We start from the raw sequence: 26,690 nt of genomic DNA, 5'->3' as shown, positions 1-26,690 counted from the left end.
TTGTACATGGATACAACACCTTTATTTTATTTATTTATCTTTATGTGGTGCTGAGGATCGAACCCAGGGCCTCACACAGGCTAGGCAGGTGCTCCACACTGAGCCCCAGCCCCAGCAATATCATTTTGCAGAGAGAAACGAATCACAGGTTGGCCCTGCTTGAAGTGTCGACCCTGCTAACCAGGGTCGGAGGCAAGACAGAGACTCCAGAGGCGCCCACCCTCCGCCATGGCCTGGCCTCCCTGTCTGCACAGACACAGCCTCTTGCAGTCCTCGAGGACAGACCTAGGCCAATCCTTGGGGGCCACCCAGCCTTGAAGGCAGCATGTAGCCCCTCAAAAAAAAAGTAACAACAGGGCTCTTGACAGCTGGTGTGGCTCTGCTCCGAGGTAAATTTCCCTCAAGAACACAATTGGTGCCCGGAGAGATTTCCCCCATGTCGTTGACGACATGCCTGCCTATGGGAACAGAGGAGCCAAAGGCAGGCCAGGGCTACCTGGAATGTTCAATGGCCATAAAAATCATGGTTCATAGAGTTGGGAATAACTTAAGAGAAGTGCCCAACGTGGCATCAAGTGGGAGACTCACACTTGATGAGGTTGGGGTGTGCGCAGCTCCCACAGCTCTACCGCACGTCTGCCCACAGCCAGCTGTGCCCACCCAAGCCAGGAACTGGCTCACCCCAACCTCAGCACCACTGAGCTGGCTTCTCAAGTTGGGTAAAAGGATTCATTATATTGAAAGATGAGAATGACTGACTGTTGGGCCATCAGACTAGATGTTTATTTCCTCATTCTTTATGCCAAAAATATCAAATTGAACCCAGGATTTAAATATCAATAATGAAATCACATACATCTTGGAAGAAAACTTGGATGCATGTTCTTTTTGAATAATTTTAAAATTCAGAAATATTTCTCAGAATACAAGAAAAGTTATAAAAATGTGACTAAAATTTAAAAAACAAATGACAATTAAGTTTTAGACATCAACAAACTGGGAACAGATATGTGCATTGAATAAGACAAGGGCTAATTTTCTATATAAGTAAAGAGTTCTTACAAATTAATAAGAAAAAAATCAACCCTAACAAAAGCGGGCAGAGAAAATAAGCAGGCACTTCATACAGTGAAAAATGTTCAACACTACTCAGCAGTAAAATGTTAAGCTTGATTTTACCCATTGCCACCTGGGCACATGAAACCCTCTCACGTATTGTTGGTAGGAGTTTAAACTGATGAGGTATTTTTGTTTCTGTTTTGTTTTATGGGAAAGTCTTTCAATATCTATCAAAACAAAAAACCAAATTGCAGTCTTTGACCATTATAATTCCTCTGTCAGAATTTTATCCAGCAAATTCACTCTTGAAATTATACAACAGTATCTACTTAAAGATCCTCAAGGAAACGTTTTAACAGAAAGAAACTCTGAAGGGTCTGAGTTTCCATAGGGAAGTGAAGAATGGCCACGGATGCAGAGCAGAGGTTTCCAGAACATGGGAGCAAGCAGAGTAGTAAGCTGCACAGGACAGTCTTGTGGTCCCTTATGTACTAGAACCTGAGGGCTGAGGCAGGAGGGTCACAGCAACCTAGTGAGACCCTGTCTCAAAAACTTGAAAAGGCTAGGGATGTGGCTCAGGGTGGAGCACCCCGGGCTCAGTTCCCCCAGCCCCAGAAAGGATGGAGGAGTAGGAAGTCCATAGTTAATGTCACATGTCGTTGGTATGATTGCACCGTAGCATGTTTCCTGTGCTCTGTCACCCTGTGGTGGCTTAGGGGTTAGTTTTCGTTCTGCTGTACTGTTCTGTTCTGTTCTGGGAGTTCATTGTATTATGTTACATATTCATTTATATTTCATTGTAGTATATAAAATATTAGTTTATTTTCTTATACTGTGTTGCATGTTGGCTTATATTATACTCTAGTGTGTTACTTATTACACTGAATTTCTATACATGGAAAATATTTTAGAAAAATACAAACTATCCAAGGAGTAGAAATGGAGCCAAAGAAGAGAGGACATTTCCACACTCATGTAAAATTTGATGTTTTAAAAAACTCTGAGCCTATCTTAGATTTATAATTGAAATTCATGGAGATACTAGCAATGCTTTCCTACAAGTGATGGAAATTTGAGTGATTTTTTTTTTTTTTTTTTAGCTGTATCATTTCTCCTTTTCTGTATTCCCGGGTTTATTATGTTGAGAACATATGTTATATTCATATGATGTAAAAATAATAAGCTTATTTTTAGAGCTTTGTGCAGATTAGGAGGAAGGAATGCCGGCGCTGACCAGGGAATCCGTGTGGAGATCATGGGAAACATCACTATGTGGGATGCAGCTTGAGACGTTCACAATCTTCCCATTTGGCACCACAGTCGCATTTGCATTCCATTATAACCGAGATGGGACAGCTGTCACATCTCTTTAGTACATCCTTTATCCCAACAAATTCCTTCTTTGTGTCAGCAGAATGTAAATGTATCACTCTTCCTGGGCTAACTTCGGGAAACAATGAGTGCATGATGATGGCATTTCTTCCTTTTTAATATCTGGCATCTCAAGAACAAGTTGCATTTAGGATAACCTTCCACACCAATTACCGCATGTCAAGTCCCCCATGCGCCCTTCACGTTACGTAATGTGCGATTGCAAAGCGGGGGCTGGGAGGGTGGCGAGGGGGCCCCACAGCACCCAGGGCATTGAGAACGACAGCTGATGGGGCGCCTGCTACCAGCTGTGCCTCCAAAGGAGCAAGCTGATGGGGGCAGCTCCAGGACACACCAAGCGTCCAGTTGGTGAGCAAGGTGACCAATCTGGCTCCACTCTCTTGCTTTTCAGACAGCTGCAAGAGACTCAGATGTCGACCACCTCGAAGCTGGAGGAAGCAGAACACAAACTTCAGACTCTGCAAACAGGTTCGCTCCCCTCCTCCCCGGTCAGTGGGTGCAGGGCAGGCTGAAGAGACTAGACGCCTCCCGGCCCCCACCTGTCACCCCTGTGGAGCCTGCAGGGTCTCGGCGCCCGTGCACGGCGCCTCCAGCCCAGGCTGCCTTCCCCTGACTCCATTAGTCACACGTTGAGCTGTCAGCATGGAGTGGGAGGATCTGCCGTTTCCATCCCTTCCACCACCATCCTTTCTTCCTGCTCTTTTTTCCAACAAACACATCTAAATCACCAAACTGTCAAGGACTGACATTTCATTTAGAACAATAATAGGGGGAAAAAAACTTATTTCTACCCTAAGTTAAAGAGAACAGTAATAGCAGAACCTTTAAAATTTAACAGATACCAAAAAAGGTTATGCTAAAGTTGGCAGTTTCTTTAAACTTCTTTCTTTCCTCCCTTTTCATGTCTTTTTTGAAAGGGAAGCAGCAATGTATCTTCAATTTACATGTGGGAAGGAACAGTGGAAGCCATCGTAATCCAGGTTTAAAAAAATGACAGGGAGAAAATAATCACAAGCAATTTAACAGACACGGACAACATCAAGCAGGCCTGGGGACCATGTCAGCGGTGGAGCCCTGGCCTTGAGTGCACCAGGCTGCGTCCCCTCCCCTGCACCACAGATTTGAAAAAGGATACATTTGTCTAAAGACCACCTGTAAATCCTGGAAAACAGAGAAACAGTCCAGCTGAATAATGAGCAGGGATAGGAACACACAATTCACAGAAACCATGTAAACGGTTCACACACATGAGAAAAACTGCTAACTGTGTGGCCGTCAGGGAGAGGCCGTCAGTGAAACCCCGGGAAGGTGGTCTGCCTGTCTGACTGTGGGCAGCTTTTTCTTAATTGGTAAAACCCAGTGTTGGTGAAGGCTTAGGAGAAAGGTCACACTCAAGTAGGGATGGGAGCTGCCTGTTGGGAGGCCAGCAGGGTCGGGTGGTGGAAGGTTCAGCGCTGAGCTCTCCCCCAGTAGCTGTGCCTCTCGGACACCTGAAGGTGGAGCTGGGTTTTACTGTGGTCACCAGTGTCCTGACATGAGAGCTTTCCATGCCACTCGGCCAAGGCAAAGGGGTGATCTCAGAAAACGTTCCGATCCTCCCATAGGATGGGAGGCAGGGAAGCATGTCCCTGTGTATGTAGACAGCAGTGGCCATGCAGCAGTGGAGAGGTGTCCTGAGAAAGGTGCCATCAGGTGATTTTGTTGAGATGTGAGGACGGGAATGTCCCTCACACAGACCTCTGGGCACAGGTCCGTCCCTTAACAGTTGCAGCACGGGGTGTGTGAAGCAGAGGTAGGCAAGGCCGCAGCCAGGTCACCTGCGCACTGTCCTTACAGCTGACTTCCATAAACAAGGAGAATAAGGATAAAAGTAGAACACACTAAACACACAACCAGCCACACACTGTGATCACGGGTCACCCACTGGGCATGGCGGTATATAGTACATTTTCATACAGCTGAAAAGTCACCGTGGGGCATGGCTGTATGCAATTACATGTGGAAATATTTTTGAAACAGAGACATTTTAAAACAGGAAATCTACATAGTAACTATCAGTTCCCTAGGAAGCGCTTGGACTGGGCCAGGTAGAGCTGTGGCGATGCTCTGTCCCATTTTTCCTGCCTTTGTCCTCTTGTCTGTTTTGAAATGGGGACGTTTTACTTGTGTATGTTCTTTTATTTCATTTGACTTAAGCAGTTAATATCTTACCTCATGTTTTCTGCCCTTGTCTTTTCAGCCCTGGAAAAAACTCGAACAGAATTATTTGACCTGAAAACCAAATACGATGAAGAAACTACTGCAAAGTAAGTCCCCTCGTCACACTGTGTCCCAAGAGGTTGGCTTAGTGGGTTGGGAGCGTGACCTGTGTCCCAAACAGGGACACGGCGCCATCCCCACATGACCCCAGGCTCACATGCTCCCTGGCCGCCGCCACTGCAGCTGCTCCTCTTCCTTGTGGCGGAGGCTGCTCAGCACTTCACCATTTTCTAAGAAGGTTTGGGGAGGACTCAGCTTGGAAATGTGGGCGTTTCCTCAGGAGCTTGGCCCGGCAGAGGGAGTCCCCTGACCTGGGCCGAGCCCTCCCCCAAGCCCTGTAGGAGGAATCGGCCACTCCCCATGCTCTTGTCATACGCGACAGAGCCCTGCAGGTGCACATATGTGGGGACACATTGGTGAGCAGTCATGCAAGGCTCACAGCCTACCTGGCTCTTGTAGGGGGACATCAGAGGGAACACTTGCACGTACCCTGTCCCAGATCCCCCTATGCTGGTCACTGGGATGCCGGAAATAAGATTGCTGTAAATCCTGGGATGACGGCAACAGAGACTCTCTTGGCTGTGGCCACCTCTGCTAAGTCCAGGTGCAGTGCCAGTCTTCCCTGATCTGGAAGGCTCCTGCCGAACCCCTGTGCCCAGCGGCAGCCCCCTGCTATGGTCCCGCAGAGCTCCAGCGGCCTGGTGGGGGCTCTCCTCCTCGGGGTGGTTGCAGGTGCTCAGTGTCGTTCGGCCCAGCACACTTGCCCTGGGGCTTGGAGGGTGCTGCTGCGTCCACCGTCCTTGGGACACTGGGGGGGAGTGGGCTCTTGACCCTTAGCTCTGGGTTGTTCAGAAAGCCCAGCTCCGCAGCCCTTGTGGGTTGAAACTGCCACATGAAGACCAAACGTCAGTCCCTGCGCCCTGGCAGCCATCTTGGCTGATCTGAACCACGGGAGCCACCAGGTTGTTTGCCCTTGTGGTGTGGGGACAGGGCTTCGTGTAAGTGGGATGAGCGGGGCCGAAGGGGCAGTGGTCGGCATTTCACAGCGCCGCCCCTCTGCCTTGGTGGTACTTCTGCTGTCCTGGGGGCAGCCACAGCCCGGGACACGGCTTCTGGGGCTGGAAGGACCCCTGTGCCACGAGCCCTCTTCTCTAGAACCCACAGCCTAGGAGTCCTCCCCCTCAGGAACCACAGCACTGCCCGCACAGGACGAGGCCCGTCCTACACCTCGGGGTCCCTGTCACCTTTCCACCAGCCTGTCACCCTTCTCTCCTGTTACTCCTGCTTGGATTTCAGGTTTCTAAATAAGTCGTTTTCTTCAGTAAGTCTGATTTGTAGAACCTGTATCCTTTCCATCTGAGGCGTTCAGCATTTGTCTGGGATCTCGGTTGTCTCCGGGGTTTCTCTCTAAACGGTCTGAGGTGGATGGTGTGCGCGCGACGTCGCGCTTCTCTCCCTCTTTTCCCATCGCCTGCTGCCAACGTCTGTCCCTGCATGGCTGTGGTCTGATAGCACCACAGGTTCTCATTGCTCTTATCGGGACATCTTGAGGATCTATGAGCAGCCAGGATGTACTTCATTATGCACTTTTTAAAAAACATGTCTTGGTGGTGCTGAGGATGCGGGGAGCAGGGCGTCTCTCATGTTGGCAATGGAGCACTGCAGTGCCAAGGGTCCCCCAAAACAGGACAGAACTGCCATCTGATCCAGAGACCCCAACTCTGGGGACATGTCCATCGCAGCATCATGCACAAGGCCAAGAAATGGACGTCACTGCATCCACGAATGGGTGAAGCAAGCGGGGAACACACAGTGGATTACCCTCCAGTCCGGGGCGAGGGCAGTCCTGTTCCCAGGACAGCACAGTGGAGCCTGGAGGAGGTGCTGGATGAAGCAGGCTGCATGGGGACAAGGCCACTCGACCTCCCTGACAGTGAGATCTGGGAGAGCTGAGCTCAGCAGAGCTGGATGGGCTGCTGGTGACAGGGAGTGAGAAGCGCTGGCCCCGGCCGGGTTCAAGGTTTCAGCCGAGTTGTGAAACATCGTACGGCAGGGGTGGTCGTCCATCGAGGTGCTTACTGTGCTTTAAGATCACTTACAGAAAATTTCTGTTTCCCCATAGAAAACAATAGTTAAGGTCCCAGCAAAATTCAGGGCCAGCCTCAACAACTCAGCAAGGCCCAAAGCGACTTAGTGAGACCCTGTCTCAGGAAATATAAAGGGTTTGGGACGTGGCTCAGTGGTAAAGCACCCTCTGGGTTCAGTTGCCAGCACCAAAAAGAGAAAGTAAATAAATAAGTGAGGTTACAGAGAGGAAATTAAATGATTCCTCATCTTTTATGAAACATGGTGTTGTATCACATAAATGTGTAGGCAGGTATGATTTGTTCATTCAAAATATTTTATTTAAAAAAAAAAAAACTTGTGTGCCACCCTCGCTAGGCCACTCGAGTGATTTTTAAGCTGCCTGCTGTGTTCTAATGTGAATCAGTTCAGTGAGTGAGGACCAGCAAGTCAGGTAATAGAACAGAACAGAAAACAAACCAACAGAATAGAAAGTGTCCTGGCACATGGTTCATGTAAAGTATCTTTTGGTGACACTTCAAAATTAGGTATCTAAATCTAAAAAATAGAAAACTAGTTCTTGGGACACAATGGGAAAGGTGCTTCTGTCCACACATCAGGACCTCATTTAAAAGCTGCTGCTCCAAGGGTCACAAGAGCTCACTCTCCAGAAGCCGGTGTCTCCTATCCTGCTCTTGCTGTCACTGGCAAAGTTTGGTTAGCCGTGATGTCCACCCACTTGGGGAAAGAAACTGCCTAGTAGCATGAAGTGTTCCGGAGTGACCGCTACGCACACCACTTGCCACATAACAGCTGGTTGCTCCGTTGTTTGGAGCCACGGTGTCTTGTTTTCTTCTTGGGCAAAAAGCCACATGGAAAATTTGCTTTTATTTAGCGGGTTTGTTTTAGGAGTCAAGGTCAAAGAAGCAACTGAGAATGGAGTTCCTGGAGGAGGAGCCGGAACAGAGAGGGCTTCAGTTTCCTCCACTCAGGTTTTCAGCTCTGGAAGAAGGGAATGTGGCCACTGGGGGCGTGAGCAGGGGCGGAGCCAGAGAGCAAGGGCAGGCTGTCTCCTGTTCCCACCCTCTCAGGTCTTGCTACTGGCCAGGCTGACACGTTTGCTCAGCCAGAGCCACCAGATAGCAAGGGAAAGAAGAGCCAGCTCCCAGCTGAGAGGGCGCAGGGAGAGGCCGGGAGGGTTGGCAGTTACTGTTCATAGAGGGACTGGCCCCAGGGCCACTCTGCAGCAACCGCCTCTGCCATGTTGACAGTAAGAATGTTGAATGTTGGGACAGTCACCTACCTGATGGAGCATGTCACCCAGGGACTCTCAGAGGCTGGTTCTCCCGCCCCCTGGACCACTGGAGAACCCTGGCATTAACCAGGAAGCCGTGGGAGCTGGTGTGGACCCAGTAGCGAACAGTTCTAGCCCCTTCCATCCACTGGTGCATGGTGAGGCCCAAAGATTCTTCCCCCCAAAATCCAAATAAAAATTAGCATATTGCTTGCTAAGTTTCACTAAACTATGGGAAATTAAGCCAAAAATCCTGAGGATCGGGGCTGGGAATGTGGCTCCGTGGTAGGCGCTTGCCTGGCCCACGTCCCCAGAACCATACACACAAGAGTGTGGAGGTTGGTGATTCTGTTCTGAGGATACCTCCAGGACATGGTGAGGTGACCGTGGCCCTGCTGGAGCTCATGGTGAGAGACTCCGTCTCGCCCAGTGTGAGCGGGGCTGGCGTGAGCGAGCACAGCTGCAGCGAGCGACATGGGCAGAGGTGGGCGAGGCTCCCAGGCAGTGGGTCCCTCCTGACTTCAGCAGACAGCTGCCTCCTTTGGGCTGCGCCCTCTGCCGGGGGCAGATCCTGAGCTTTTGTGGTTCCGTGGGAAGACATCACTGCAGTCCAGCATGGCCACATCTGGGATTGAAGGGACAGGACTGGCTAGGTGTCTGGCAGGGTCCCTGCAGGATGGAGGCAGAGCACTCATGTGGGGACAGGCAGAGGCGAGCCTGTTCCCCAGGTGGGGCAGTGAGGGTGGTGCAGAGCCTGGCGGAGAGTGCTGGCAGGCAGTGCCCAGGCCTGGCCTTGAGCAGATCAGAAGGCAGGGACCTAGGGAGGAGCAGTGCCTCTGACCAGTGCAGCACAGAAACCTCCTCCCTACCCCACCCCGCCTGGGCTCCCCAGGCCACACCTAGATAGGGGACTGAGGGAGGAGGAGATCTCTGACACCAGGTAGCCGAGGGAACTACCCTGCACCCTTTCCCGGAGGGCTCAGCCTTGACTTTGGTTTTGTCTTTCTGTCCGTCTTCTTCCTCTGGGGTCCCGTGTTGCCCAGGCTGGCCTGGGTTTCCTGGGCTCACACACCCTCTTGCCTCAGCCTCCTGAGTAGCCGGGACTGGCTGGGACTTGAGGCTGAAGATGAGGATCTCTGTGGAGGGGGGGGCAGGCCTATCTGAGTTTCCCATGAACCAGCTGGTGGGTCTGCAGGGACATGGGGCTGGGCTTAGGCGTAGGCTCAGCTGGGCATTTCCCAGGTCAGATGCCAGCAAAAGGCAGCACTGGGCCAGACGCCTACTGTGAATGGTTCCCAAAGTAGTTAGCCACAGAAAGTTCAGAGGAAGGCCTGAGGTAGAGGGGCCGGCGCTGCTCTCTTACCTTTGGAAGCAACTATCTCAGTATTCGGGTCCCACACAAGGCACACCTCTGCCTTCCTGACCCTGGTGTCCTGGGAAAGGTTCATCGTGTCGATGAACCTTGGGGTCCAACCTGCATGTCCTGTTAGCTCAGCGTACTTTTATTCGTGTATATGAAATAGAAGCCCCTGCAGGACACATCTTTGTACACATGGTCTTAAAACAGTGCTCCTCTGGGCGGGGAGTGGGAGGTGGCAGGGAGGGACTCTGTTTTAGCAGATCGCAGGCGGGAATCAGGAGGCAGGACGAAGCTGGGCTCTGCAGACAGACTGCCCTGCCTCTGTGCCTGGCTTCTCCCATCTGCACTGGGGCCTGGCAAAGGTGCAGTCACCGCATGGCCACAGGGAGCAGCAAGCTGTGCGTGCACAGCACAGGCACAGCGAGAGCCAGGGGAGGTCCACAACGGCTACGCCAGGGCCCAGGGCGGCTCTAGAGGCAGCGGCCTTGTAGGGGGTGGACCAGGAAGTCGAAGGACACACATTGCCTGTCCTCCACAGGGCCACTGTCCCCTCTCACCTCTGCCATTTTGGTGTGAAGTTGCAGGTGGAAGACACCGCCCCATCCTGAGACCCCCCCTTGGCACAGGGCAGTCATCGCCATGCATCAGCTGGGACAGCGCAGGCTGACTGTGACGGGGACAGCAGCAGTAAAGTTTTCCATGTGTAGGCTTGAAGCAAAATGTAATTAGCCTTTATGCGCAGAACAAGGCCCCATTGATGAACACAGCTGGTCTTTGTTTTGTCCTGTCATTGAGAGTGGGAGGTAAAGTGCTCTTCTTCATGTTTATTAATGCAAGATTCCTTAGACAAATGGCAGGCACAGTTTAATATTTGTTGGAACGTGGAGGGGCTTGCCAAAACAGTTGTTGTGTAAGCGGATTGCAGCGCTTCAGATTAGAGCCATTTCTGGGTTAAATAAATGAATTATTTCTGCTTGCTTTTTTCCTATGAAAATGCACCTCCTCAGATGGTCACCCTGTCCAGTTCTCCCCGTGTCTCTTAGCAAATGGAAATAACACCCCAGCAGACTTTAGCCTGGAGAGTCACAGAGCCTAGGGGTGTGGATTTGGACCTTTACAAATGGGTGCCCTGGGAGAGGCTTGGGCCACGCACTGCCCTCCTCCCTGGGCCTGTGCCACACAGCTGTCCCTTGCCCTCGGGTTCAGGTCGCTTCTGCCCATGCCAGGAGCCTCCTGGCCACACACAAGCAGGACTTCCCACTTCACTGCTGTCCATGGCCTCCTCTTTGCTCTGCCCCCAGACCTGGGTGACAGGGAGCTTCAGCAGAGCACGCACAGTCAGCCTCTTACATTCCTCCAAACACGTGGGGCTTGGGGGGGGCCTCTGAGCCCTGATGAAAGGAAATATTGAATTGCACCGAAATGCTACATTTTTTAGAGCTAGTGCTAGTCTTAGGAGAATTTGCACCTCCCAGACCTTTCCTGCCAGTAAACTTCATACTTGTTAAAGTTACTTGGTTGTGTTCCTCGCTTCTGTGCTCTTAAGAACAGCCTTGTATATCGCTAGTTTCATAACGCGTTACAAGAGAGACATCCATGGGAGGAGCCGCACGTGGGCCAGCTTTGGAGTGTTGCTTTGTGTCGTGTTTGTGGCTCAGGTTTATCACAAAAGGCAGCCAGCCCTGGGCAAGACAAGATCGTCCCACAGCCAGCCGAGCAGAGGACTTTATTGAAATTGTTCAGGGGGAGCCAGACCCTGCCACACAGGGATAGGGACCTCCACGTCCCTGCAGAGGCCAGAAGACAGGACTTAAGATGAGGAAAGGGGCCCAGGAAGACTCGAGGAGGGCAGCCCGTGCGCCTGTGCAAGGACACCCAGGTGGCTGGTGCGGTGGGTCCTTGGGTGTCAGTGTCAGCTGCTGGTGCCGTCCAGTGAGCTCCTGCTGTGCAGTGTGGGGAGGAGCCCCTCAGGAACTCAGGTCTTTGCTGCCTCCCTTGGGCACAGTGTCGGGTGCTCTTTGTGCATGACCATGGTGGTCTTCACAGCCCCTCTGGGGCCGAGCGTGGCTCAGTGGAGAGGCTTGCCTAGCACGCAGAGGCCCTGGTCCCATCCCAGCACTGCAGAGAGACACCAAGAGTGTCCTGAGGCTGCCTCACCTGTGGGAGTGCTGAGCAGGCAATGGCTGGTCCAAAGGGTTCTGCCCCTTCCCCACCCGAAGAGCTCTCGTGCAGATGGGTCTTTTCTTTATTTTCTTTATGGTTTCTTTATGGGAAAGGCTCTGGAAACCTAGGTGGAGCCCAGCTGACTAAGCCTGAGAATCACACGACAGTTTTGATCCTCACAGGAGACAAACGGCAGTGGCAGCGCTTGTCCCCATTGAATTTGAAAGGACCAATTTAAGTGTCCTGAAATGCAGTCCCTCCTGTACCTTTAAGAACGTAATGTTTTCTATTTCCTGTCTTTTTGATGAGTCATCAATTTCCAGTACAGAGTTGCTGTAATTATCCTGGTCAGATTAATTTCCCTAAAAATAGAGAAGCAGTTACTTTTACGATCTCAAGGATATGGACTCGAATAAAGAACCCACTGTCCCTGAGAGCCACGAAATCAGACTAGGAGGGGAAAATGTGATGCCTTTTTTCCCCATTTTATCTCCAAGAGTTTGCATTTGGTGGAATTCCTGGGATTTTCCGTCCCTGTACGAGTATTTTGCTTAACACCTACAATCCCTGCCTGGTGAGCAACCACCTCTGACAGCTCAGCCCTGTTCTGGTCACCTCTCCAGGCCAGGAAGGAAGTGACTTTGCAGGTCCAAATTCAGACAGAAACTTTTCTGAGTGCCAAGGACCCCTTCACCTCCTCTGGACTCCCGAGGGGTCTGGACATCAGGAAGCCTCAGTGAGAATTGGCAGACATGGGTCAGGCCCTAGGACCCCTGAGCAGGGACAGGCCACAGCTATGACATATTCATAAACACAGCTCACACAGTTCATGAGTGTAATAAAGTGGCCTTGCTTGCCCAGTGTCCTTTGGGAGAGTAAGGTAGAGGAAGCCACCACTCACAGATGGTCACCTGAGTTTGGGTTTCTTTCTTTCTTTCTTTTCTTTACTTGAGACAGTGTCTCACTATGTGGCCTAGGTCTCAAATTCCTAGCTCCAGCCATCCTCCTGCCTCAGCCTACCTGGTAGCTGGGACCTGCCTGCCGTGCTTTTATAGTACTTTACCTTTTTTAGAGATCCTTAAAGTTTTTCTGATTTATCATCAAGGTAAATCTTGGGGGACTTGAAAAGAGCACAAAGACTGTGGAGGGGAAATGTCACCTTGTAGGTGAAGGTGGCCTTGGGTGACCCATAGCTGGGCGGTGAGGGTCCTGCCTTCCTGTGGCTCAGAGGCTGGGGCTGGAGCATCCTGCGATGCACATGGAAGCGGCCAGCAAGCGGCCTTCCTCGTGTCCCTCCCTGGGTGCTGGTCATCGCCAGCAGAGATGCCTGCAGAATGAGCAGGTCAGCGTGAACCTTTATGGTGACAGCACACAGCTCAGGGCCCAGCACAGCTGAGCAGGACCAGTGCTCACCCGTAGCCTGCCCGGCAAGGACACCTGCACTCTGGAGAGGTGAGCTCTCGATGTCCAAGAAGGAGGCCAGAGCCCCGGAGCGTTCTCACCACCTTCTGCCCCAGTCTGATTCCCCGAGGCCGGTGGTTCTGACCGAGGGAGGGGAATCCCTGGCTGTCACTGCAGGGCCCTGGCCTCACCGGTCACTGTGACTCAGTGCATCTTTGCTTCAGAAGTAGCAAAGGAGAAAGTGACCTGCCTCACACTGTCCGGGTCCCGTGAAGGGACGAGGGAAGGCTGGCAGAAGTGAGGCACGTCCTCCCTGTGGCATGTTGGTGCCCCAGCCAGTAAGGTCAGTGCCTGTTACATAACATCCATTATTTTTATTTACAAAATCCAGTTGTGTCTCGTACAGAATTTAAAAACCTCAAAAAGATTTTTTCAAAGAAGACAGCAGGGTCCCTGTGACCCCACGGCAGAGGGACCACTGTTACACATTGGCATGTCTCCTTCCAGCTTCCCCTGTGTGTTTGACTTTGTCTTTAATTTTCTTTTACCGATGGCATCACTGGCAGGCAGTTTTGATGTCGGTCTTTTTGTTTGACATGTGGCACCTCTTTCCTGCGTGTCTTTAGATGGTCTTCAAAAGCATCGTGCACCTGCCTGGCCTCTGCCAGGTAGGGGTGCCCCCGGCTCATGCCCTGCATTCCCTGTTGTGCGGGAGTCTGTGGGATGACACCAGGAAGCTTTGTCCTCACTCTTTTTATGTCTTTATTGGGTCAGTGGCTGTGACATCTCAAGGGGACTTCTCTGGGCCGTCCTCAGATGAGTGGGCGTGGAGGCCTAGAACTCAGCAAGGGCACGCACGTGACAGACCACTGCTGGGGAAAGTTAGTGGACATTGGTGGTGCCTGGCCTGGCCTTGGGCAGCCCTAGTTCTGGTCCCAGCTTTGACCCCAGGGGCGGTCTAATACTTTCCTCCCTGGGCAGCAGCACTGTCCCTGTTAGTGAAACGAGAAGATGGAACTGGTGGCTAGCAGGATCAAAGGGCCAGCCTTCTTCCCAGCCCCCAGTGCTTCATCTCCCAGGTGCTTCCCAGAGCCCCAGATACTGCCTCCATTTATGAAATGGCCTGCAGGGAGGCCTTCCCAGGGCCCGGGGGGACAGTGAACCTCGCTAGGAAGAGCCCCAGTCCTGGGCTCACACGGCCCTGATTCCTGGCTGCATGAGTTGAGTGACCTTGGGCAGGCTACTCACCCAGGCCTTAGTCTCCACTTAGGAGAGCTGGTGTCACACGGAGAGTCTGTGAGCACGTCCTCAGTCAGCAGTGGCTGCGTTGCTACCTGCTGAGATCCACAGGGCCCCTGTTGTGTCCCCACCCCAGGTCTCTCTCACTCCAGGGACTCTCTTGTCTTGTGGATGGTAGTTGGTCACAGGGTCTCTGGTTGGCTCATCACAGCAGGGATTGGGGTGTTCTGCCCTGACCCTGTCACCTTCCTGTGGGGCTCGGAATCCTGAAATCTTACCTGGTTGCCAAGTGGGTTCTGATTGAAGACCAGAAGTGCCCAGTCAGCCGTTGCCAAGCTGTGGACATCTCGGCCAGTGCACCCCTCAAGTCAGCTGGAGATGGGAACTCTGCTGCAACTGCCTTGTAACATACAAACATGAGGACAAATGTGTCCCCTCCCATCCCAGGAGAGCTCTGGGCCCACCTGGCTGGAACCCTGGGCTCTCGGGGCTGGTGGACAGGTGGAGGGGTGCCGAACATCCACGCGCCCACAAGGATGTCTGGCCTCCTCCTGGTACCTGTGGCACAGTTTTAAGAACTTTGTGGAACCAGCCTGAAGAATGGAGCTTCCTTTCGGAAGCGAGGGCGAGACTGGTAATTGAAGCCATTGATTTCCTTCGCGGCTTGTTTGCCTGGCGCTCTCTTCCTGAGGTGCTGTTTGTTGAGGAATGTCTCCAATTGCCAGAAAGACAGTGGGGTGTCTTATATCTCCCCGCCGCCCTCCTTCCAGCCAGAGCGCGCTCAAGGCAGCCTGTGGTATGAATTTTTAATGCAGAGCTTTATGGCAGTGCTCTCCTGAGCCTAAGATTTAATGCTCTGATGAGCAGAGCATGGATCGGGGGCATTCGACATTAGGAAGAATTAACCCCCAAGCCTCCGCGCCTGTGCCCTCTCATTTCCCAAAAGGTAACCCTCAGGAGTTGGGAGAAAAATTCAAAATTACGTGGTGTTTGCAATGTTCTCAAAATAGCCTGGAGCACAGAAGTAGAACATACTCTTGAAATCTTATTGGCTAGCATGTATTTTTACCTTTCCTCTTATTTCTTTTTAAGTGTGACTATTTTTACTTTGATGCATTTCAGTGATCTTTCCACCCTTAAAAAAAGCTTTACAATTTGTAAGACTTACAGAATATATAGATTCCTGGGTGCTTTCCAGTTTCCATGGAAAGCCCAAGTGTAATTAGAAGTCCAGAACTTGCCGTTGACAATGGGAAAGAGACCAGTTGTGTTAAGTGGCTAATTCTGTTCATGGGCATATGGTCGATTGTTATTTTCTTCGGGAAGCTTTCTGTATTTTTTGAAGGTTTCAAAATTAAGAAGAAAAAGTTGTATATAAAAACCACTTGAGTTTAAATAAAGTTAGAGAAGAACGAAGTCTTCAACACACAGGAGAATAAACGGCTAACTGTGTAGAAAATAATAGAGCAGAGCTGAGCCCTATGCAAATGAAAGCCTAGATGTTTTAAATATTTCGATTAAAAATACCATAAAATCACTTAGGAGAAATTTTTAGGTGGGTATTTATATCATAGGGACGGAGGAGGTCTTTTTAAGCATGATGCCAAAAGTAGAAATCACAAAGGGAAATCAAAGCTCTTTGGAGAGGGAGGGAAAGAAAGATGGATGGGCAAAAATATTTGCAATGCCTGTGGCAGAGAGGTCTACTACATATATAAAGAACCCTTAGAAATCAATAAGAAATAGTTCAGTACTCCAGCCAAGAAAGCTCTATATTTTCGGGTCCGTTCTCCCTCCACAAGGTGTCTGTCCTGCACACCTCACGTCTCTGTTTCCCCCTAACAGCCACGATCCTGGCTTGTTTTCATCTCTTGGCCTCACGGTCATCAGTATCTCACATCTCTCTGCTGCCAGGTTCTCCTGGGTGCATCTGTCCTCCTCCAAGGATCAGCTAAAAGTATTTTTTTTTTCTGAAATGTAGACCTGATCCCATTTAAATCTGCCCTGTGTAAGAACTTTCTGTGCCTTGTTCTCCTGCCTCCGAAGAAAAGTCCCCAGCCTGGTGTGCAGCTCCACCTGCGTGGCCCTGAGGTGCGCTGAAGCCAGTGCCCCACACTCGGATTCCAGGCCATCCCCCAGCTCGTGCCTGCCTGCTCCCAGCAGGGCCCCTTCACCCACAGGCACAGCCGCCACCTCCCCGCTGTACCCTTCTATGCCTGCATGACCCTCTGTAACAGGAACAGGCCTCGTAACCTAGTGCTCGTGGAGAAAACTCAGCAAACTGACTTCCTTTGCTGACCTTGTATTAGAGGGCCCTGGGGGTCAGTGCCTCCCACAGGACACTGGTGCCCGCAGAGCCACTGGTTCACATTGTAGTTCCTCTTCTCTGAAGTGCCAAGTCACCAAGCTTAAAATATCCCCTTGAACATCTTCTCCAATGTGTGCATCTTTCAACCAAAGTCTGTGTGGAAATTGTTAAATACACTTTAAGATGCAGCACAGAGAGTGTGTGCTGTGCAGAGACCAGATTTCGCCTCCAGTTGTACTTGCCTCGGAGAGAGCCCTGGGCAGCCGCGCTGCCTCCCCTGGCCACAGAGTGCTGTCTGCAGCAGCATCTGCCTCCCTGTGGCATGAGCTCCTCGGGGCTAACGGGTCTCCTGCACCAGGCTGCTGTGCCAGGGCTTGGGTCAGCCATGCCTCAGACACCTGGTCTGGATCTTCGTGGAAGCTGGCAGCTCCCAGGGCTGTGCATGGGCTCCTAGCACCGAGGTCTGCCTATGGCACAGCTGTCTGACAGCAATAAAGGGAGTCTGAGCTGTGAGTTTGGTCACTGCATAGATGGTTTAAAACACACAGGTTTATGCATATTTCGGAGGGCACATCTGGGCACACAGGTGTCAGGTTGCTATGCCCAGTGTAAAGCAGCCTGCAGAGGAGAGGCCACTCGAGGTCCTTCAGGCGTGACTTGACATCATTTCACCCCATTTTACATCTCTCGTCCACTAGCCCGCAGTCTTCATGCTGAAACTTTATTTTCTTCTCTTGAAGAATTAAAGCTGAGGTCACCATGCTCGGTTTACAGGCATCTTGGTGATTTCTGGGGTTTTGGTAACAAAAAATCCTTTTTTCAGAATGAGAAATTTCTTAGGGAAACAGAGATGCCGTTTTGTCCCCCACACGTGGCCCCAGGGGAAGAAGGAACCCTTCCACAGTAGCAGAGAGACTGGGGTCCCCTCCTGCCCCACCCCACACTGCAGGACCTGAGGCTGCCCTTATCTGTGTTTTCCAGAAAGCACTGGGTTCTAGCAAGCACAGCTTCCTTCAGACCTCAGGGTCTTCCTTGCTGTGCTGGTTGCAGCCTTGTGGTACCCAGCTCCGTGGGTTCGCAGGCACCAGGCTTGGTGTTTCCCTCTGCTCATGGCCGTGTGTCTCCCTGCAGCCTTGGAGCTGCCCAGCAGTTCTGCTTGTGCTCTGAGTTGGAGCCACTTATCACTTTTACCCATCGCTTGCTTTTCTTTTTGCTTGAGTTTTGGTGGCTTTAGTTATCCAGGAGAATCATGTGCAGCCAACCCTTATGTCCTTGAGTTCTGTCCACAGATTCAACCAACCACGGATAGAAAATATTCAGAAAAAAAGAATTGTATATGTACCAAAGATGCACAGACTTTCTTCTTCTTATTATTCCCTAAACAACACAGTAGGGCAGTTATTTATAGAGTCTGCATTGTATCAGGAATTGTAGGTCATCCCCAGATGCTTTAAAGTCGACAGGAAGAGGTACCTGGGTTTTATGCAAATACTACCTAGTTTTTAAAAGGGATTTGAGGCTCTGCAGATTTGGGTATCTGCAGGTTTCTTAGAACAAATGCCTCGTGGATACCAAGGGACTACTTTATCTATGAATAAGATAGGACTCATCAGTTTAATCATCATTTCTAATATAGTCTCAATAATAGGAAATGGTCCTTCCTTTCTAATCTACTTTCTTGGTTTTTTCCATGACTTATCTTAACTGTGTCTGATAGCATAAGGGGCAGTTCACTGTCTGTTTATCATTCTTCAAGGTACCCTCAGTTTGCCCAGTGGTCCTGTGATTTCTTCCACCAGCACTTCACATCCGACAACTCAGACATAAATAATTACACGTCTGATTTCTGTCTGCAATTTCATTCTAGCGGTCTAATTTTCCATTCTAATAAATTCCACACGATTTTGGTAAGATATCTGTTTTCTATTTTCATGTCATATACAACTAGTTTACTGTTGTTTTGCTGTTTTTTTTAAAAGCCCACCTAATATTTCCATATGCATCTTGTCATTTTACCAAGTTTTATAAATTAACTTCAGAGATAAATTTACCCTTATTTATATTTAATGCAACCGCAAATAAGAAATGTCATCATTAGCTTTCTTTGCCAGTAGCATTTTATAATTCGATTTTCTATAGGTGGAATTTATGCCATGTTATTTTAATTCCCACATGTTTAATATTTATATCCCTGTTGTAGATGAGAGAGATCGTTGATTTCATTTTCCAGATATTAATAATAACTGGTGTGTGAAAGTTGATTATTTTCTTGTCTTTGCCAAAAAACATGGGCCTGCTGTGGCCCCGGCCACCTCTGCCCAGTTGCTGCCGGGGGTCTTTGGGTTCTGTGAGTGTGTGATCACATCACTGCAGGTGGTGACTTCAGACCCTTTTAGGACAACAGTAAATGGAGGCCCTTGGTTTCAAATCCCTGTCCTTTCTGCCATTCACCACGAGTTCCAGCAACAACCCCACACCCTAAATTTGACCAGGACGTGGTCTTTCTGTCCCACGTGTTAACAACAGAATTACACCTGTGTATACTGCATTGTATTCCATTTTTATTTTCCGTATTTTGTGGACTTCCTCACCTTGTCACTTAGCAGGGGCTCAGCCAGTGTGCCTGTTGCTGACCCGCAGCAGTACCCACCTCTCCTGACTGCATGGAGTGCTAGGGAGCGTGGCTTGGAATCTGAACTTCATTAGTCCTTTTTAAAAATCTAGTCAAGTCTGTGCCTTCTCGCTCAAAGGACATTCCTGCTACGTGTTGTTAGAGTTTGCATTTCTTCAAATACATATTTTATTTTTAGGGGTGAGCTTGTCCTGCCCATATTCACTGATACAACTCTTCTCTTAACTTATATTTTCTCTAATTATTGATTCTCGCTTTCAGATTTACAGTGTCCCTGTCATAAACTTTCTGGCCTATTCACAAAGATGCACTAATTCATTATCTGGAGTCTTCTCCTCAGACCTGCAGTGCGTCTCCCCTTTATTACTGAACACCACCTTCAGGTGGAGAAGCACCCAGCCCTCCTGAAACCCTCTTGAATGCTCCGTGCCAGTTTTCTTGCCACACTGTACTGTCACCACACCCCATGTCCATCAAAGCAACAAATGACCCTCCGTCACCAGGACCCTCCCTCCTTGGTGAAGCCCAGGCTCTTCTACAACACTCTGAACCTACAAATTCCTGCCAAGTATCTTTAAAGATACTTGGATTTTCCAGAGAGTTTCTGCTGCCTTCAGAAAGCATGTGCCATTGGCAGGATTATCGAGTGGTGATAAGAACCCTTCATCCGAGCATATGGTAAATATTTTTCAAAACTTGAGGTGTGCCAGGTAGTTCCAGGAGGTGACCTACATAGACAGGAACACTCTTCTCATCACCTGTTTAAAGGATCTAGCTGCCTTTTTCATTTTTACTAAACTCAGAAATTTATCAACTAGTATCTGGGGTCCTTTTGCAGGGGAACCCTGGGGAACCCTGTCATTTGAAAACTGATCAAATCCATTTCCTGTCCAGAGTGACAACGCCGAGCTGGGACTTCAAGCCAGTTACTTGACATTTGTGTCTTCCTGGTGGGGAGAGGCTCTCACCCGTGCTCATCTAGCCATGAACATAGGACAGGGGTGTGGCTTGTCCAGCGCAAGTCCTTCCAAAACAAATTCTAGAGGGAAACCAGGAAGATCATTTGATTTTTGTCCTCTTTACTTAGAATTCTTATCGCACCTACTATGAAGTGTTTGAAGTGGCTTTAAGACAAGGCGTGGAATCCGTAGGTTCAGAGTGGAGTGGGGGTGAACGGCGGACCTCAGTGGGAAGACAACTCTTAAGGCTTGGATGTGAATAAAAATCTCAATTACTCCATAGCCCGACGTGGCCAAGACGTTTCCTTCCCGGGGTTTTGAGCGGCGGGCATTGCGGGGTCCCCAGCGCGCTGTCTTGGCCACGGGGAGACTTGCTGTGCAATTAACCTTTCCATTTCCTCCTGTATCTAAGCATCCTGCGCTTCCTCTGCGGTGTCTTAGTGAGTGCACAGGATGGAGGGCGTTCTCTGAAACGTGTGGCCAAAGCGATGAGGTCAGAATGAAGGGAAGGGACGGTCTTCGTGGGGCCAGCAAGTCTGGCCCATCTGAGTTGTTTGTCTAACACTTCACAAGTGGCATAGGAGTCGCTGAATTATTCATCTTCAAGTTACCCTAAAAAAGGCACTTAGGCGGGCAGGAAGGCTGCTGTCCTCAGACACAATGCTGCCTCCGTGGTCGCCTGCCCCGCTGTGCGGCCAGCCCTGTGAGGTGAAGGGGACCGCACTGCCTGAAGTGCAGGGCAGGGGAGGACACTCAGTGACTCTGAGGCCACAGGTGTGGTGGGAAGGCTGGAGGGGACAAGCCTAGAAGCTGAGAGTGACAAGGAGCATGCAGGTGGCGGTCTTTTCCTGCCACCAGCCCCTTGCTTGGCAGCTCCCACCAAGGAGTGCTTAGGGGAGAGAGGAGGTAATTAGAGACCCTCATTTTGGAGGAAAAGCAAGGTTTGCCGTAGGCCAGCTGCTCCCCGTGGGCTGTTTGTCACTGTCTTGCCCCAGTCCTCGGAAGGCAGGGGAGGGGGGAAGGAGGACCAGGACTGCAGTCCTGTGGGTTTTCTCGGGCAGCAGAAGCTTGGCTGGTGCCTCTTGGCCAGAGGCGGGTTCCCCCGGGGTACGGAGACCAGACAGGGGAGCCAAACCCCACAGGCACCCCCCCAGCTGCTGGCAAGGTTGGCAAAACAAGAGTCCAGCACTAAATATGTGAAGGAGGCTGTTAACAAAATAACGATGATGTGACGTGTGACAGGAAATCAGCCCTCGCAGGGCACCTCTTTGCAGTCTGAGCTAAGGTGGCAGCAACTGGCCTCTTGTCCTGCTGGTGCTGCTGTCTGCCATGAGCCCTGCAGTGTGGATGAGCCCATCACCCAAGGCTCCGTGGAGGTAGGCGCAGGCCACCAGGGGCAGGAAGTGAACCGTTGGGCCCTGTGGCCTGGGACCTGGGTGTTTCTTCCAGGGTTCATTTTCTTCCCATTCTCTGTTCTCAGCTAACAGTCTTTTTTCTGTGTCAAAGAAAAATAGATATATGTGGTTTTTAAAATCACCTTTCCTCAGAGAGGTGCTTGCTGTGTACATTTCCCCCCTGAGATTAGTGAGGGAGAGGCTCAGAATAGGGTATTAGTGTGGGCTGGGCAGAGCTGGGCTTCCCACACTGGATCATGCCTCCTGTCTGCGTTCTTTCCCAGGGCAGTGCAGCGACATCCTTCTAGATGCTTCCATCTGGTGCCCAAATGTCTTCGTGTCTCACTACTTCATTTCTGCCCACAGTCAACACCAGGACAGACTTTATAGTCAACAAGCAGCAGTGGAGGGATACCAAACTCGGTAGAATCTGTCCTGGAGGGCCTTTGTATGTTAATTTTCAACTCATGAGAGCAGACACACTTGTGCCATTGGCCCCTGGTTACCCACTACACAGCCCGCCACCTGCCAGTCCGTCTCACCTGCCTGGCTCCTGTTGACTTGTGAAGCTCCTTCTAGGTCATTTCTAAGCAGTTGAACAAGTACGCGCCCATAAAGAATGCCTCTTGTCATTGTAGCCACAGTACTAAAAACCTGTTGGTATTACTAGATACATCTGGTCAACCTTGAAGTTTCCAGTTGCCCTAAACATCATGCAATTGTTTTGTTTTCTGAAGTTGTTTGAATCAGAATCCAGGTAGAGCCACATCTTGGAATTGGTTGGAATACCAACGCCCTGGAGTCCTGTTCATTTTGTAGACGTGTCCCCAACCTCCCACCCTCCCTTGTTCTGTGCCTCACACTCTGAGTGAAATGAGGTCGTTCGCACCAGAGTGGCTCCCCCTGTCTGGGTCTTGCTAATCGCATCCCCAGGTATACTCAGGGTGCTCCTCTGTCTTCTCCTATCCTGTAAATTTGTAGCTGAACGTAGAGGCTTGATCAGATTCAGTGGAACTTTGGGGCCAGGCGTGACTTCCTGGGTGGTTGTGATTATCTCCTCGTGGCCTCCGGCACTGGAAGCCAGCTGTAACCAGAGGCAGGAGACTCCTGTACCCAACAGCAGCCAGGACTCTTGTGTTTGTGTGCTTGGTGCCCAAAGGCCTCTCCTGTAGGTCCCACTGCTCAGAGACCTGCCCCAGGCCAGAGGACTAAAGGGAGAATTCAGTGTTTCCCTGCCAGCCTCGGGCTCTCTGCCATTCAGACCAGGTTTTCTGATTTTGCTTTTCGTGACCCCATCATCCTGTGACTCCATGGCACTTGAATGAAGGAAAGAAGATATTCCTCTCTTTCCTGTGTGCTGCCTCCCTTAGAGCTCTGGGCAGTGGCAAGAAGTGTCCAAAGATGGATCCGACACTTATCCCCAGAGGCCCCCGATGGCCTTGGGAGCGTGACCAGCAGGAGCTATGCATGTTGTGAACCAGTTCTCAGGGCCAAAGCTGTCCTGTGACCTTGCCTGTGGACAACTGAAGCCTGAGTGACCGTCACAGATGGCTTCTGACCACACTGAGGGTCATTCCATGGGCAGCAGCCAGCCTGTCTGAGGGGTCCTCTGGGGCACTGATGGGCAGTTATGCCATGTGGGCCTTGGGGCTCCCTCGGCCCCCAGCTAGACTCAGACGCAGCTAGCAGCAGAGTTCATTTAAACCACTGAATCAGGGGGTCCCCTAAAGGTGGGGGCATGAAGGGCGGTTTCCTTCCCATTTGGGATTGAAAAGATGAGGCCTGACTAAACTCCTTTTAATTGTTACTGGGATATCATTTAAGTTTGACATAATGGTCCTGAAAAGAACAAATTGGGGTTCATGTCTGAGCAGACAGAGGTGATATTCCCGCCACTTAACTCTCCCTCAACACAGTGTCGTTGCCAACAAAAATGAAAACCACCATTTCCAGAAGGCTGCCCCTCGCATCGAGCTCTGCAGCCATCTCCCACTGGAAACCATGGGGTCACTCTGAAATGACACCTGCAGCCAGGCAAGGGCTTAGAGGATGCCAGGCAATGTCACCTTCCCCTCCACAGCTGCCAGAGCCCGTTCAACCTGGGATGGTCAGTGGAGGACCTGGCCAGTCCTACAAGCCAGAGCCATCAGGAAAGCCTCTCCTCTCCCATCTCCCAGGCCAGCCCCCATGGGGACCCTGCAGTCCAATGGACTCTGGAGCCGCAGCTGTCTTCACCTTGTCTTTCAAAGACTGCCGAGTGCTCCGCTCCCCTGTGCAGAGATGGCCGTCAACCTTAAGTCAGGTTTGCAGCTTGGCAGATAGTCCTGTTGCCTTCCGCCCTTCAACGCACTCACCAGTGAGTTGGTGCTCGCCCAGAGAGCCTGGGCTTTAGGAGGCACGGAGCACTCTGCATATATAATTGATAAATTGCATTTTAATTTGCATATTTCATCACCTGGTATTTGGAAAGCACTTCCTGTAGTCTCTGGGATGACAGCAGTGAGTGAGGCAGTAGCCGATCCTGAGCAGACACTTCCAGACAGGGAGAAGTGCACTGAAGGCCATCCGAGTGGACGGTTGGAAGTGGGCTGTGGGAGGCCTTCCAGAAGTCCACTAAAGCTGAGGACCCTTGGTGAGAGGACAGGCCACCTGTGGAGATCTCAGCAGCCCAGGCCACAGAGCTGGAAGATGAGGACAGGAATGGCAGTTTCAAGGAACAGAATAGAGTGAAGGAAACCGAGAGGCTGATGGTTGATTGAGCTACAGAAGAAATTTACATGAAATGGATGTTACAAAAAGATTTCAAAAACAAACTGCCTCCAAGAAACAAAGAACCTGCGGCACAATGGCCCTGATGAGGACGCACCCCACACTCAGGCGTCTTTGTTTGGAAGACAAACAAAGTTGTTTGAAAAGTGGAAAATAACCTTGGGAGAGCAGCTCAGGTGCTCGTGGGAGGTGGCTCTGGAGTCTTCCACTCACTGTCTTCTCCCTGCGGTGTCTTGACCCCAGGGCTGAAGGGACCCAGCCTGCAAGACGGGTCTCTCTCAGAGGAAGAAACGAAAAGGAGCTCGTGGCCCCAGTCACATCGTGCCAGACTGTGACTGGGGGACTGGGACTGAAAATGTCGCCCTGTGGAGACGCTGCTCAGGAACCCCCAGGAAAACGTGGTGGGGACCTGCCTCCTGGAGCAAAGGTGGCAGGGAGGGGCCACCGGGGAACCAGCAGGTGGACATGGGCGCCATGTGCCTGGGCTGATACATCCGAGCCCTGATGGCTTCCTCCTCCTGTCTGCAGAGAAGGAGACGCTTTCAGATGTTTTTTGTGGCTTCGCCCAAGACAAGACAAAAGAGACCAAAGGCTGATCTCATATATAAATATTTATGAAAATAAACTAAATAAAATATTAGCAAATAGAACTCAGAGCTCATTAAACGCACAGGACACCACAACCAGGTGGGGCAGAGGGCAGGTGCAGTTTTACAGGTCGCTGTTTTACAGGTCAGGAGAAAATCCACTTCATTAGCTCCATAAATGCTGAAGAGGTACTTAATGAAATCAATACCATCTTTTATTAAAAAGTCATAATAAAATAGGAAAGGCTGGATGTTCCTTTAACAAAATGAAAACATACAGAGCCCAGAGCCAGCCACGCAGGGTGCGCTGGGCGCTGGCCGGGCACCATCCCCCTCGTGTCTGTGGTGGTCCTGGAATTGAGACAGTGCCATCTTTCATGAGAAGTGAGAGACGCTGGAGGGTTGGGCCACGCTGACCTGGGTGCAGGTGAGGACCTGGGTACGTGAAAACCCATGGAGCGACGGCAGAGCTGGCATGGAGCCCAGCAGGCCCCGCCGTGTGGTCAGCTCTCCTCTCTAATGACAGCACTTCCCTCGGCCCCACTGCTCTCTGCCCAGCAAACTCCTCTTCATCCTCAGGGACCAGAATGTCCTGTCCTCTGCGAGACAGTTCCTGCTTGTGTCTGCAGAGCCCTGTCCCTCTTCCTGGAGCGATGCTGTACTGAATCACAGTGTCTCTGTACTTGCCACCCCATGCCCTCCAGCAAGGTGACAGGAGTAGGGGGGCAGTGCACATCTGCTGAGGGTGTCCCTTCCTGCATTAGCCAGAAAGCAGGTGGCCCCCTGGGACATCTGTCCCCTCCTGTGGCACCCAGAAGGTGCTCAGCAGGCACGACTGGCCTCCCAAGTCGTTACCCCACCCCATCAGGGAGGGATAGATATACTCTGGGCCAGCCCTTCCTTCCAGTGACATTCAGCTTCTGTGCCCCCATCAGCTTGCCATCAGCTTGTCCCTACCCTTCCCAGCTGCTCCCACGTGGCCAGGAAATCTCCCCATGGAGGGGATTCCAGCCCCACCACCAAGAAACCCCCTGGCCCATCCCTTGCCCCCCCCATCTGAGCTGGATCCAGCAAGCCCACCCAGCTGAGCCCCCCTTGGCTGCACCAGCCTGGCCCACAGGTTGTCAGGAGAAGGACCTACCTTAGCCACAGGCTCACCCCTGGTACAGAGGTGTGCCGAGGAGAGTGTATGTCCTGGACATATCAGGGGGGAATCTTCTTTAAAGCAGGGAGATTCCATCTTTAGATATTTCTCTGTTTGATGCCAAAGAACTGCACAATGTGGTACCAAGCCTCTTAGGCTTTTGACTTGACTGCTCTTGAAGACCGTCCTGTTCCTTCCCTCGGCTGCCCCATATACACTCAGGTGTCATTCTGTCACTTTATACCCAAGAAGATGGATTCTGGGACCCCAGGTATACCAGAATCTACACTGGGATAGCACTTTGTCTCTAGGTGACTTACAGTACCCGGCCCTATGCAGTCGCTGTGTAAATAGTTGTGCTGCGTCACTGGGGGATGGCGTCTAGGGGAGAGTCTGTACGTGTTCAGAACAGGTGCAGGTTTTCTGAAATTTTTGATCCACGGTTGGTGGAACCCATGGATGTGGAATGTGCAGATACAGAGGGCAGGGTGTTCTCTGTTTTAGCAGCTCCTGGTGGCACTGTGATTGTTTGGGTACTGAAGTGCACACAGCCTTGCCCTGGTGCCGGACGGCAGCACTCAGGAGGCGCATGTGAAAGGAAATACACTGTGTCTAGCGTGGGTATAATTTCCTTTCCATCAACCTTGACCACGTCCTTTCAAGTTC

General features: G+C 51.0%; 1 protein-coding gene across 8 annotated transcripts in view; it reads left to right on the top strand.

Annotated features, from left to right (window-relative positions):
* Positions 1-26,690, top strand: part of Cux1 (cut like homeobox 1) — a 317,234-nt gene that overhangs the window by 197,523 nt on the left and 93,021 nt on the right. For all 8 annotated transcript variants that reach the window (XM_026396850.2, XM_026396849.2, XM_026396847.2 and 5 more), the window contains exons 7-8: positions 2,843-2,919; positions 4,691-4,757. In XM_026396850.2, coding sequence (XP_026252635.2) covers positions 2,843-2,919; positions 4,691-4,757 — 144 coding nt within the window. The remainder of the gene's footprint in view (positions 1-2,842; positions 2,920-4,690; positions 4,758-26,690) is intronic.

This window comes from Urocitellus parryii, chromosome 9, assembly GCF_045843805.1.
Source record: "Urocitellus parryii isolate mUroPar1 chromosome 9, mUroPar1.hap1, whole genome shotgun sequence".
NCBI lineage: Eukaryota > Metazoa > Chordata > Mammalia > Rodentia > Sciuridae > Urocitellus > Urocitellus parryii.
Note: the sequence above shows the minus strand (reverse complement) of the source record. Positions and strands in the feature narration are given on the sequence as shown.